Below are 15,383 nucleotides of genomic sequence, written 5' to 3'. Positions count from 1 at the left end.
CAAGGAGTACTTGACAGTTTTTAAATGAAAGCTCTATCTTTAATAGCAAAAAAGTTATGCAAAATTTTCGATCTAACAAAGTACATGTTAATTGTAAAAAACCGAAATTTCAATTTTTCTCAAAAACTAAATTTTTTTTAATTTTGATAATAATGTACAAGGTGCCCCTTTGCAAGGAGTACTTGACAGTTTTTAAATGAAAGCTCTATCTTTAATAGCAAAAAAGTTATGCAAAATTTTCGATCTAAAAAAGTACATGTTAATCTTAAAAAACCGAAATTTCGATTTTTCTTAAAAACTACAATTTTTTTAGTTTTTGATTATTACGTACAAGGTGCCCCTTTGCAAGAAGTACTTGACAGTTTTTAAATGAAAGCTCTATCTTTAATAACAAAAAAGTTATGCAAAATTTTCGATCTAAAAAAGTACATGTTAATCGTAAAAAAGCGAAATTTCGATTGTTCTCAAAAACTACATTTTTTTTAGTTTTTGATAATTACGTACAAGGTGCTGCTTTGCCAGGACTACTTGGCGGTTTTTAAATGAAAGCTCTATCTTTAATAACAAAAAAGTTATGCAAAATTTTCGATCTAAAAAAGTACATGTTAATTGTAAAAAACCGAAATTTCGATTTTTCTCAAAAACTAAATTTTTTTAAATTTTGATAATAATGTACAAGGTGCCCCTTTGCAAAAAGTACTTGACAGTTTTTAAATGAAAGCTCTATCTTTAATAGCAAAAAAGTTATGCAAAATTTTCGATCTAAAAAAGTACATGTTAATCTTAAAAAACCGAAATTTCGATTTTTCTCAAAAACTACAATTTTTTTAGTTTTTGATTATTACGTACAAGGTGCCCCTTTGCAAGAAGTACTTGACAGTTTTTAAATGAAAGCTCTATCTTTAATAGCAAAAAAGTTATGCAAAATTTTCGATCTAAAAAAGTACATGTTAATCTTAAAAAACCGAAATTTCGATTTTTCTTAAAAACTACAATTTTTTTAGTTTTTGATTATTACGTACAAGGTGCCCCTTTGCAAGAAGTACTTGACAGTTTTTAAATGAAAGCTCTATCTTTAATAACAAAAAAGTTATGCAAAATTTTCGATCTAAAAAAGTACATGTTAATCTTAAAAAACCGAAATTTCGATTTTTCTCAAAAACTACAATTTTTTTAGTTTTTGATTATTACGTACAAGGTGCCCCTTTGCAAGAAGTACTTGACAGTTTTTAAATGAAAGCTCTATCTTTAATAGCAAAAAAGTTATGCAAAATTTTCGATCTAAAAAAGTACATGTTAATCTTAAAAAACCGAAATTTCAATTTTTCTCAAAAACTACAATTTTTTTAGTTTTTGATTATTACGTACAAGGTGCCCCTTTGCAAGAAGTACTTGACAGTTTTTAAATAAGAGCTCTATCTTTAATAACAAAAAAGTTATGCAAAATTTTCGATCTAAAAAAGTACATGTTAATCGTAAAAAAGCGAAATTTCGATTGTTCTCAAAAACTACATATTTTTTAGTTTTTGATAATTACGTACAAGGTGCTTCTTTGTCAGGACTACTTGGCAGTTTTTAAATGAAAGCTCTATCTTTAATAACAAAAAAGTTATGCAAAATTTTCGATCTAAAAAAGTACATGTTAATTGTAAAAAACCGAAATTTTGATTTTTCTCAAAAACTAAATTTTTTTTAATTTTGATAATTAGGTACAAAGTGCCCCTTTGCCAGGACTACTTGACAGTTTTTAAATGAAAGCTCTATCTTTAATAGCAAAAAAGTTATTCAAAATTTTCGATCTAAAAAAGTACATGTTAATCGTAAAAAAGCGAAATTTCGATTGTTCTCAAAAACTACATTTTTTTTAGTTTTTGATAATTACGTACAAGGTGCTTCTTTGTCAGGACTACTTGGCAGTTTTTAAATGAAAGCTCTATCTTTAATAACAAAAAAGTTATGCAAAATTTTCGATCTAAAAAAGTACATGTTAATCGTAAAAAAGCGAAATTTCGATTGTTCTCAAAAACTACATTTTTTTTAGTTTTTGATAATTACGTACAAGGTGCTGCTTTGCCAGGACTACTTGGCAGTTTTTAAATGAAAGCTCTATCTTTAATAACAAAAAAGTTATGCAAAATTTTCGATCTAAAAAAGTACATGTTAATTGTAAAAAACCGAAATTTCGATTTTTCTCAAAAACTAAATTTTTTTAAATTTTGATAATTATGTACAAGGTGCCCCTTTGCAAAAAGTACTTGACAGTTTTTAAATGAAAGCTCTATCTTTAATAGCAAAAAAGTTATGCAAAATTTTCGATCTAAAAAAGTACATGTTAATCTTAAAAAACCGAAATTTCGATTTTTCTCAAAAACTACAATTTTTTTAGTTTTTGATTATTACGTACAAGGTGCCCCTTTGCAGGAAGTACTTGACAGTTTTTAAATGAAAGCTCTATCTTTAATAGCAAAAAAGTTATGCAAAATTTTCGATCTAAAAAAGTACATGTTAATCTTAAAAAACCGAAATTTCAATTTTTCTCAAAAACTACAATTTTTTTAGTTTTTGATTATTACGTACAAGGTGCCCCTTTGCAAGAAGTACTTGACAGTTTTTAAATAAGAGCTCTATCTTTAATAACAAAAAAGTTATGCAAAATTTTCGATCTAAAAAAGTACATGTAGTTATGCAAAATTTTCGATCTAAAAAAGTACATGTTAATCGTAAAAAAGCGAAATTTCGATTGTTCTCAAAAACTACATTTTTTTTAGTTTTTGATAATTACGTACAAGGTGCTGCTTTGCCAGGACTACTTGGCAGTTTTTAAATGAAAGCTCTATCTTTAATAACAAAAAAGTTATGCAAAATTTTCGATCTAAAAAAGTACATGTTAATTGTAAAAAACCGAAATTTCGATTTTTCTCAAAAACTAAATTTTTTTAAATTTTGATAATTATGTACAAGGTGCCCCTTTGCAAAAAGTACTTGACAGTTTTTAAATGAAAGCTCTATCTTTAATAGCAAAAAAGTTATGCAAAATTTTCGATCTAAAAAAGTACATGTTAATCTTAAAAAACCGAAATTTCGATTTTTCTCAAAAACTACAATTTTTTTAGTTTTTGATTATTACGTACAAGGTGCCCCTTTGCAAGAAGTACTTGACAGTTTTTAAATGAAAGCTCTATCTTTAATAGCAAAAAAGTTATGCAAAATTTTCGATCTAAAAAAGTACATGTTAATCTTAAAAAACCGAAATTTCAATTTTTCTCAAAAACTACAATTTTTTTAGTTTTTGATTATTACGTACAAGGTGCCCCTTTGCAAGAAGTACTTGACAGTTTTTAAATAAGAGCTCTATCTTTAATAACAAAAAAGTTATGCAAAATTTTCGATCTAAAAAAGTACATGTTAATTGTAAAAAACCGAAATTTTGATTTTTCTCAAAAACTATAATTTTTTTAATTTTAATAATTATGTGCAAGGTGCTTCTTTGCCAGGACTACTTGGCAGTTTTTAAATGAAAGCTCTATCTTTAATCACAAAAAAGTTATGCAAAATTTTCGATCTAAAAAAGTACATGTTAATTGTAAAAAACCGAAATTTTGATTTTTCTCAAAAACTATAATTTTTTTAATTTTGATAATTATGAGCAAGGTGCCCCTTTGCCAGGACCACTTGGCAGTTTTTAAATGAAAGCTCTATCTTTAATAACAAAAAAGTTATGCAAAATTTTCGATCTAAAAAAGTACATGTTAAACGTAAAAAACCGAAATTTCGATTTTTCTCAAAAACTATAATTTTTTCAGTTTTTGATAATTACGTACAAGGTGCCCCTTTGCAAGGAGTACGTGATAGTTTTTAAATGAAAGCTCTATCTTTAATAACAAAAAAGATATGCAAAATTTCTTACTAAAAACTGATTTAAAAGACTTAATCGTACTATCCCCCTAGCACATTCCGTTCTACAATAATTATAAAAACAAACACGATATAGCTTGACTTGCCTTAATCCTAACTTCTTCTGACTCGTCTTGCATCAGTCTGTTCAGTTTATCACAGACAGTTTCCAGTGAAACTTTCGGTTTATTCTCGGGTAGTAGTTCGGCGTAGAACAAACCGGTGACAAGGGCGGGATTGGCCCTTAGACACCACCTTTAAACCAACTCGTCCTCGATTTGACCCCCAAATAACCTTGATATCGTTGATTCCATAAAACCCTAATTAAACTCAAAATAGATCACAGACCAACTGCATGAATATTACATTTAAGGTGCTGCCATTTACTTACCATGCGTTCAATTAACTCCTTAATAAAATCCGTGAACATCAAGTCGGTGTCGTCGGCCAAACACCCCTGGATCATGCGGTTTACCTCCGGACAATCCAGATAAGGGCCAACCTTTTGGGTCGTACTTTTACAGGCCTAAATGGGGTCCATGCATGAGTTAAGTGAGTAAAATGATCCAAAAAAGTTATACCTTGACAACATACACCTCTGGAGCGCATAGATGCAAGAGTAAAGTGATGAGGTTCCCTTGGATCTCACTCGATCCTTGAATGCCTCTAAATTGGTCTCCTGGCCAAGGGATCTCCTTATAACTGTCACTCCTTATAACTCTCACTCTCGTTACTGCTACTTCTCTTCTCCTTCATCTTTTTCAACGGTGTCAAATACTCGGAAGAAGTTATTGATTTGCCAAACCTGCCATTCTGCCCATCATTTAGGCACCTCATAACAATAAATGTTTTTTTTGGACTTTTATTGTAATGGGATTTTTAGTCCCGAGGGTTCGTATGTCAAAGAAACCACTTATGTCGGAAAATCTCAGTTAATTCACCTCAGTTATGGGCTTAGTTTTAACACCTTTTAATAACAAAATAGATAACATAAATTGCTAGCCAAGAAACAGGACAGTTGTAACCTTACCTATTAATAATAAAAGCACTGACCCGGATTAAAACCTTTTAACGGAACCACGGAGTCAAAAGCGCCATACTTCTTTATTAAATGGTGATAAACGAAGAAATAATCATACGAATACTCCGAGCAGAAATGTAGGGTTTAAAGAATGTCACACATTTCCACAAATAAATAAAATATTTAAGACGCCCGATATTCTAATAGAACGAACCACGTGCAAAGGTAGAGGTCGTTCCGCTACATTATATATTTAAGAAAGAACTACGGGTTTATTACATTTTTTTAATTTTCAAAATTTTTAAGTTAAGAAACTTACCCCAAATTGTGATAATCCAAACAGTTCATTAAAATGCCCAGTATCTGATTGCAGTACCGCACCACGAGCTCCTTATTCAAATTCTCCGGGGCATACCCCGATCTTCCGCACCCAGCAGCTCTGGTCCAGCTGGACATCCAAAATCATCTCCAATAGGTTTTCTATTAAAACCGCCTGTTTGCTCTCTACATTGTCCTTGATCAAATAGGTAAAGAAAGCGACCACTACCGTCCACTGAGGTATCAGGTCCGACCGAATACTGGGCCCATAAAGGAGACGATCCATGTCTGCACATACGTCCCCCACCACTGTTTCGGTCATTTTTAGAAAGAGAAGTTGGTCCTGGTCATTGCAGAGAGAGCTGGAGAATAAAAGGTACGGTAAGATGTGAACGAGTGAGTCACCCCATATCCCCCACCCGCCCCACACTGTTTATCAGTAAGAAATTATATACCCCCCCCCTTTCAAATTTTTTCATTATTTTTTTTTATTGGAATTCCAACTAACTATAACAGCGGATTATTCTCATCAAGTAGACCACGAAAATACCGGGTTATAACAGGATCCGAGCAGAACTAAGGGAATGAGAGCACTTTGAAAATCCTGAAAAAGTCGTTTTCGACGTCCGTTTTTGAGGCCAAAAATGGGCTACAAAAATGCCATATCTCGGCTCTCGTAGAAGCTACGACCTTGCGGATGGTCTCGTTGAATTCAAAAGGACGAAACTAAGACAAAACCGTTGGAATTTTCCCGATAGCTCATATAGAAGCTGAGATATGAGCCTTCAAAGTTTGGGTTTTTTCATTTTTCGGGTATACCCCCCCGTATCGAATTTTTTCACCAAAAATTGATTTTTTCGAAATCAAACTAACTATACCAGCGTGTTATTCTGATCACCTAGATTACGAAAACACCGGGTTATAACAGGATCCGAGCAGAACTAAGGGAATGAGAGAACTTTGAAAATCCTGAAAAAGTCATTTTCGACGTCCGTTTTTGAGGCCAAAAATGGGCTACAAAAATGCCATATCTCAACTCTCGTAGAAGCTACGACCTTGCGGATGGTCTCGTTGGATTCAAAAGGACGAAACTAAGACAAAACCGTTGGAATTTTCCCGATAGCTCATATAGAAGCCGAGATATCGACCTTCAAAGTTTGGGTTTTTTCATTTTTCGGGTATACCCCCCCGTATCGAATTTTTTCACCAAAAATTGATTTTTTCGAAATCAAACTAACTATACCAGCGTGTTATTCTGATCACCTAGATTACGAAAACACCGGGTTATAACAGGATCCGAGCAGAACTAAGGGAATGAGAGCACTTTGAAAATCCTGAAAAAGTCGTTTTCGACGTCCGTTTTTGAGGCCAAAAATGGGCTACAAAAATGCCATATCTCGGCTCTCGTAGAAGCTACGACCTTGCGGATGGTCTCGTTGGATTCAAAACGACGAAACTAAGACAAAACCGTTGGAATTTTCCCGATAGCTCATATAGAAGCTGAGATATGAGCCTTCAAAGTTTGGGTTTTTTCATTTTTCGGGTATACCCCCCCGTATCGAATTTTTTCACCAAAAATTGATTTTTTTCGAAGTCAAACTAAGTATACCAGCGTGTTATTCTGATCATCTAGATTACGAAAACACCGGGTTATAACAGGATCCGAGCAGAACTAAGGGAATGAGAGCACTTTGAAAATCCTGAAAAAGTCATTTTCGACGTCCGTTTTTGAGGCCAAAAATGGGCTACAAAAATGCCATATCTCGGCTCTCGTAGAAGCTACGACCTTGCGGATGGTCTCGTTGGATTCAAAAGGACGAAACTAAGACAAAACCGTTGGAATTTTCCCGATAGCTCATATAGAAGCCGAGATATCGACCTTCAAAGTTTGGGTTTTTTCATTTTTCGGGTATACCCCCCCGTATCGAATTTTTTCACCAAAAATTGATTTTTTCGAAATCAAACTAACTATACCAGCGTGTTATTCTGATCACCTAGATTACGAAAACACCGGGTTATAACAGGATCCGAGCAGAACTAAGGGAATGAGAGCACTTTGAAAATCCTGAAAAAGTCGTTTTCGACGTCCGTTTTTGAGGCCAAAAATGGGCTACAAAAATGTCATATCTCGGCTCTCGTAGAAGCTACGACCTTGCGGATGGTCTCGTTGGATTTAGAAGGACGAAACTAAGATAAACCCGTTGGAATTTTCCCGATAGCTCATATAGAAGCTGAGATATAAGCCTTCAAAGTTTGGGTTTTTTCATTTTTCGGGTATACCCCCCCGTATCGAATTTTTTCACCAAAAATTGATTTTTTCGAAATCAAACTAACTATAGTAGCGTGTTATTCTGATCACCTAGATTACGAAAACACCGGGTTATAACAGGATCCGAGCAGAACTAAGGGAATGAGAGCACTTTGAAAATCCTGAAAAAGTCATTTTCGACGTCCGTTTTTGAGGCCAAAAATGGGCTACAAAAATGCCATATCTCGGCTCTCGTAGAAGCTACGATCTTGCTGATAGTCTCGTTGGATTTAGAAGGACGAAACTAAGACAAAACCGTTGGAATTTTCCCGATAGCTCATATAGAAGCCGAGATATCGACCTTCAAAGTTTGAGTTTTTTCATTTTTCGGGTATACCCCCCCGTATCGAATTTTTTCACCAAAAATTCATTTTTTCGAAATCAAACTAACTATACCAGCGTGTTATTCTGATCACCTAGACTACGAAAACACCGGGTTATAACAGGATCCGAGCAGAACTAAGGGAATGAGAGCACTTTGAAAATCCTGAAAAAGTCATTTTCGACGTCCGTTTTTGAGGCCAAAAATGGGCTACAAAAATGCCATATCTCGGCTCTCGTAGAAGCTACGATCTTGCGGATGGTCTCGTTGGATTTAGAAGGACGAAACTAAGACAAAACCGTTGGAATTTTCCCGATAGCTCATATAGAAGCCGAGATATCGACCTTCAAAGTTTGAGTTTTTTCATTTTTCGGGTATACCCCCCCGTATCGAATTTTTTCACCAAAAATTGATTTTTTTCGAAGTCAAACTAAGTATACCAGCGTGTTATTCTGATCACCTAGACTACGAAAACACCGGGTTATAACAGGATCCGAGCAGAACTAAGGGAATGAGAGCACTTTGAAAATCCTGAAAAAGTCGTTTTCGACGTCCGTTTTTGAGGCCAAAAATGGGCTACAAAAATGCCATATCTCGGCTCTCGTAGAAGCTACGACCTTGCGGATGATCTTGTTGGATTTAGAAGGACGAAACTAAGACAAACCCGTTGGAATTTTCCCGATAGCTCATATAGAAGCTGAGATATAAGCCTTCAAAGTTTGGGTTTTTTCATTTTTCGGGTATACCCCCACGTATCGAATTTTTTCACCAAAAATTGATTTTTTCGAAATCAAACTAACTATACCAGCGTGTTATTCTGATCACCTAGATTACGAAAACACCGGGTTATAACAGGATCCGAGCAGAACTAAGGGAATGAGAGCACTTTGAAAATCCTGAAAAAGTCGTTTTCGACGTCCGTTTTTGAGGCCAAAAATGGGCTACAAAAATGCCATATCTCGGCTCTCGTAGAAGCTACGACCTTGCGGATGGTCTCGTTGGATTTAGAAGGACGAAACTAAGACAAAACCGTTGGAATTTTCCCGATAGCTCATATAGAAGCCGAGATATCGACCTTCAAAGTTTGAGTTTTTTCATTTTTCGGGTATACCCCCCCGTATCGAATTTTTTCACCAAAAATTGATTTTTTTCGAAGTCAAACTAAGTATACCAGCGTGTTATTCTGATCACCTAGACTACGAAAACACCGGGTTATAACAGGATCCGAGCAGAACTAAGGGAATGAGAGCACTTTGAAAATCCTGAAAAAGTCGTTTTCGACGTCCGTTTTTGAGGCCAAAAATGGGCTACAAAAATGTCATATCTCGGCTCTCGTAGAAGCTACGACCTTGCGGATGGTCTCGTTGGATTTAGAAGGACGAAACTAAGATAAACCCGTTGGAATTTTCCCGATAGCTCATATAGAAGCTGAGATATAAGCCTTCAAAGTTTGGGTTTTTTCATTTTTCGGGTATACCCCCCCGTATCGAATTTTTTCACCAAAAATTGATTTTTTCGAAATCAAACTAACTATAGTAGCGTGTTATTCTGATCACCTAGATTACGAAAACACCGGGTTATAACAGGATCCGAGCAGAACTAAGGGAATGAGAGCACTTTGAAAATCCTGAAAAAGTCATTTTCGACGTCCGTTTTTGAGGCCAAAAATGGGCTACAAAAATGCCATATCTCGGCTCTCGTAGAAGCTACGATCTTGCTGATAGTCTCGTTGGATTTAGAAGGACGAAACTAAGACAAAACCGTTAGAATTTTCCCGATAGCTCATATAGAAGCCGAGATATCGACCTTCAAAGTTTGAGTTTTTTCATTTTTCGGGTATACCCCCCCGTATCGAATTTTTTCACCAAAAATTCATTTTTTCGAAATCAAACTAACTATACCAGCGTGTTATTCTGATCACCTAGACTACGAAAACACCGGGTTATAACAGGATCCGAGCAGAACTAAGGGAATGAGAGCACTTTGAAAATCCTGAAAAAGTCGTTTTCGACGTCCGTTTTTGAGGCCAAAAATGGGCTACAAAAATGCCATATCTCGGCTCTCGTAGAAGCTACGACCTTGCGGATGGTCTCGTTGAATTCAAAAGGACGAAACTAAGACAAAACCGTTGGAATTTTCCCGATAGCTCATATAGAAGCTGAGATATGAGCCTTCAAAGTTTGGGTTTTTTCATTTTTCGGGTATACCCACCCGTATCGAATTTTTTCACCAAAAATTGATTTTTTCGAAATCAAACTAACTATACCAGCGTGTTATTCTGATCACCTAGATTACGAAAACACCGGGTTATAACAGGATCCGAGCAAAACTAAGGGAATGAGAGAACTTTGAAAATCCTGAAAAAGTCATTTTCGACGTCCGTTTTTGAGGCCAAAAATGGGCTACAAAAATGCCATATCTCGGCTTTTGTAGAAGCTACGACCTTGCGGATGGTCTCGTTGGATTTAGAAGGACGAAACTAAGACAAAACCGTTGGAATTTTTCCGATACCTCATATAGAAGCCGAGATATCGACCTTAAAAGTTTGGGTTTTTTCATTTTTCGGGTATACCCCCCCGTATCGAATTTTTTCACCAAAAATTGATTTTTTCGAAATCAAACTAACTATACCAGCGTGTTATTCTGATCACCTAGATTACGAAAACACCGGGTTATAACAGGATCCGAGCAAAACTAAGGGAATGAGAGAACTTTGAAAATCCTGAAAAAGTCATTCTCGACGTCCGTTTTTGAGGACAAAAATGGGCTACAAAAATGCCATATCTCGGCTTTCGTAGAAGCTACGACCTTGCGGATGGTCTCGTTGGATTTAGAAGGACGAAACTAAGACAAAACCGTTGGAATTTTTCCGATAGCTCATATAGAAGCCGAGATATCGACCTTCAAAGTTTGGGTTTTTTCATTTTTCGGGTATACCCCCCCGTATCGAATTTTTTCACCAAAAATTGATTTTTTCGAAATCAAACTAACTATACCAGCATGTTATTCTGATCACCTAGATTACGAAAACACCGGGTTATAACAGGATCCGAGCAGAACTAAGGGAATGAGAGCACTTTGAAAATCCTGAAAAAGTCATTTTCGACGTCCGTTTTTGAGGCCAAAAATGGGCTACAAAAATGCCATATCTCGGCTTTTGTAGAAGCTACGACCTTGCGGATGGTCTCGTTGGATTTAGAAGGACGAAACTAAGACAAAACCGTTGGAATTTTTCCGATAGCTCATATAGAAGCCGAGATATCGACCTTCAAAGTTTGGGTTTTTTCATTTTTCGGGTATACCCCCCCGTATCGAATTTTTTCACCAAAAATTGATTTTTTCGAAATCAAACTAACTATACCAGCGTGTTATTCTGATCACCTAGATTACGAAAACACCGGGTTATAACAGGATCCGAGCAAAACTAAGGGAATGAGAGAACTTTGAAAATCCTGAAAAAGTCATTTTCGACGTCCGTTTTTGAGGCCAAAAATGGGCTACAAAAATGCCATATCTCGGCTTTTGTAGAAGCTACGACCTTGCGGATGGTCTCGTTGGATTTAGAAGGACGAAACTAAGACAAAACCGTTGGAATTTTTCCGATACCTCATATAGAAGCCGAGATATCGACCTTAAAAGTTTGGGTTTTTTCATTTTTCGGGTATACCCCCCCGTATCGAATTTTTTCACCAAAAATTGATTTTTTCGAAATCAAACTAACTATACCAGCGTGTTATTCTGATCACCTAGATTACGAAAACACCGGGTTATAACAGGATCCGAGCAAAACTAAGGGAATGAGAGAACTTTGAAAATCCTGAAAAAGTCATTTTCGACGTCCGTTTTTGAGGCCAAAAATGGGCTACAAAAATGCCATATCTCGGCTTTCGTAGAAGCTACGACCTTGCGGATGGTCTCGTTGGATTTAGAAGGACGAAACTAAGACAAAACCGTTGGAATTTTTCCGATAGCTCATATAGAAGCCGAGATATCGACCTTCAAAGTTTGGGTTTTTTCATTTTTCGGGTATACCCCCCCGTATCGAATTTTTTCACCAAAAATTGATTTTTTCGAAATCAAACTAACTATACCAGCGTGTTATTCTGATCACCTAGATTACGAAAACACCGGGTTATAACAGGATCCGAGCAGAACTAAGGGAATGAGAGCACTTTGAAAATCCTGAAAAAGTCATTTTCGACGTCCGTTTTTGAGGCCAAAAATGGGCTACAAAAATGCCATATCTCGGCTTTCGTAGAAGCTACGACCTTGCGGATGGTCTCGTTGGATTTAGAAGGACGAAACTAAGACAAAACCGTTGGAATTTTCCCGATAGCTCATATAGAAGCCGAGATATCGACCTTCAAAGTTTGAGTTTTTTCATTTTTCGGGTATACCCCCCCGTATCGAATTTTTTCACCAAAAATTGATTTTTTCGAAATCAAACTAACTATACCAGCGTGTTATTCTGATCACCTAGATTACGAAAACACCGGGTTATAACAGGATCCGAGCAGAACTAAGGGAATGAGAGCACTTTGAAAATCCTGAAAAAGTCATTTTCGACGTCCGTTTTTGAGGCCAAAAATGGGCTACAAAAATGCCATATCTCGGCTCTCGTAAAAGCTACGACCTTGCGGATGATCTCGTTGGATTCAGAAGGACGAAACTAAGACAAAACCGTTGGAATTTTCCCGATAGCTCATATAGAAGCCGAGATATAAGCCTTCAAAATTTTCGATCTAAAAAAGTACATGTTATTTGTAAAAAATCGAAATTTTGATTTTTCTCAAAAACTATAATTTTTTCAATTTTGATAATTATGTGCAAGGTGCCCCTTCGCTAGGAGTACTTGACAGTTTTTAAATGAAAGCTCTATCTTTAATAACAAAAAAGTTCAAAGACAAACTGCATGAATATTACATTTAAGGTGCTGCCATTTACTTACCATGCGTTTAATTATCTCCCTAATAAAATCCGTGAACATCAAGTCGGTGTCGTCGCCCAAACACTCCTGGATTATGCGGTTTACCTTTGGACAATTCAGATAAGGGACGACCTTCTGGATCGTACTCTTACAGGCCTAAATGGAGTCCATGCATAAGTAAAATGATCCAAAAAGTCATACCTTGACAACATACACGTCTGGATCGCATAGATGCAAGAGTAAAGTGATGAGGTTCCCTTGGATCTCACTCGATCCTTGAATGCCTCCAAATTGGTCTCCTGGCCAAGGGATGTTGCCAGATCTCCTAATAACTGGATCGAGTATCTCCTTAGACGTGGATCCTCTTGACTGAATAGCAAATTGATCCTCACTGCTGCGGTAACTTGAAAGGAACTGAATTTGTACCCTGGCAAACTGTTCAGGAGTTCCGCACCAAGCAGCTCTGGTCCAGCTGGAAATCCAGAATCATCTCCAGTAGATTTTCTATCAAAACCGCCTGTTTGCTCTCTACGTTGTCCTTGATCAAGTAGGTAAAGAAAGCGACCACTAACATCCTCTAAGGTATCAGGTTCGACCGAATAATGAGCCCATAAAGGAGACGATCCATGACAAAATGTGCTGCATGTCTGCACATACGTCCCCCACCACTGTTTCGGTCATTTTTAGAAAGAGATGTTGGTTCTGGTCGATGCAGAGAGAGCTGAAGGATAAAAGGTTCGGTCAGATGTGAACGAGTGAGTAAACCCATATCCCCCCCACCCACCCCACACTGTTTATCAGTAAGAAATTATATACCCCCTCCTTTTCATTTTTTTTTCATTTTTCATTTTCGATCTAAAAAAGTACATGTTAATTGTAAAAAATGGAAATTTCGATTTTTCTCAAAAACTATAATTTTTTCAATTTTGATAATTATGTGCAAGGTGCCTCTTCGCTAAGAGTACTTAACAGTTTTCAAATGAAAGCTCTATCTTTAATAACAAAAAAGTTATGCAAAATTTTCGATCTAAAAAAGTACATGTTAATTGTAAAAAAACGAAATTTCGATTTTTTTCAAAAACTACAATTTTTTAGTTTTTGATTATTACGTACAAGGTGCCCCTTTGCGAGGAGTACTTGGCAGTTTTTAAATGAAAGCTCTATCTTTAATAACAAAAAAGTTATGCAAAATTTTCGATCTAAAAAAGTACATGTTAATTGTAAAAAACCGAAATTTCGATTTTTCTTAAGAACTATAATTTTTTCAATTTTGATAATTATGTGCAAGGTGCCCCTTTGGGAGGAGTACTTGGCAGTTTTTAGATGAAAGCTCTATCTTTAATAACAAAAAAGTTATGCAAAATTTTCGATCTAAAAAAGTACATGTTAATTGTAAAAAACCGAAATTTGGATTTTTTTCAAAAACTACAATTTTTTTAGTTTTTGATTATTACGTACAAGTTGCCCCTTTGCGAGTAGTACTTGGCAGTTTTTAAATGAAAGCTCTATCTTTAATAACAAAAAAGTTATGCAAAATTTTCGATCTAAAAAAGTACATGTTAATTGTAAAAAACCGAAATTTGGATTTTTTTCAAAAACTACAATTTTTTTAGTTTTTGATTATTACGTACAATGTGCCCCTTTGTGAGGAGTACTTGGCAGTTTTTAAATGAAAGCTCTATTTTTAATAACAAAAAAGTTATGCAAAATTTTCGATCTAAAAAAGTACATGTTAATTGTAAAAAACCGAAATTTGGATTTTTTTCAAAAACTACAATTTTTTTAGTTTTTGATTATTACGTACAAGGTGCCCCTTTGCGAGGAGTACTTGGCAGTTTTTAAATGAAAGCTCTATCTTTAATAACAAAAAAGTTATGCAAAATTTTCAATCTAAAAAAGTACATGTTAATTGTAAAAAACCGAAATTTGGATTTTTTTCAAAAACTACAATTTTTTTAGTTTTTGATTATTACGTACAAGGTGCCCCTTTGCGAGGAGTACTTGGCAGTTTTTAAATAAAAGCTCTATCTTTAATAACAAAAAAGTTATGCAAAATTTTCGATCTAAAAAAGTACATGTTAATTGTAAAAAACCGAAATTTGGATTTTTTTCAAAAACTACATTTTTTTAGTTTTTGATTATTACGTACAAGGTGCCCCTTTGCAAGGAGTACTTGGCAGTATTTAAATAAAAGCTCTATCTTTAATAACAAAAAAGTTATGCAAAATTTTCGATCTAAAAAAGTACATGTTAATTGTAAAAAACAAAAATTTGGATTTTTTTCAAAAACTACATTTTTTTAGTTTTTGATTATTACGTACAAGGTGCCCCTTTGCAAGGAGTACTTGGCAGTTTTTAAATGAAAGCTCTATCTTTAATAACAAAAAAGTTATGCAAAATTTTCGATCTATAAAAGTACATGTTAATTGTAAAAAACCGAAATTTGGATTTTTTTCAAAAACTACAATTTTTTTAGTTTTTGATTATTACGTACAAGGTGCCCCTTTGCAAGGAGTACTTGGCAGTATTTAAATAAAAGCTCTATCTTTAATAACAAAAAAGTTATGCAAAATTTTCGATCTAAAAAAGTACA

At 35.1% G+C, this 15,383-nt stretch overlaps 1 protein-coding gene across 1 annotated transcript in view; it reads right to left on the bottom strand.

The window, feature by feature from the left end:
* LOC126747951 (uncharacterized) overlaps nucleotides 1-15,383 on the bottom strand; it is a 403,836-nt gene that overhangs the window by 64,098 nt on the left and 324,355 nt on the right. The window contains exon 6 of the mRNA XM_050456931.1: nucleotides 12,812-12,895. Coding sequence (XP_050312888.1) covers nucleotides 12,812-12,895 — 84 coding nt within the window. The remainder of the gene's footprint in view (nucleotides 1-12,811; nucleotides 12,896-15,383) is intronic.

This window comes from Anthonomus grandis, chromosome 20 (assembly GCF_022605725.1).
Source record: "Anthonomus grandis grandis chromosome 20, icAntGran1.3, whole genome shotgun sequence".
Classification (NCBI taxonomy): domain Eukaryota; kingdom Metazoa; phylum Arthropoda; class Insecta; order Coleoptera; family Curculionidae; genus Anthonomus; species Anthonomus grandis.
This window is presented reverse-complemented; position numbering and strand designations above follow the sequence as displayed.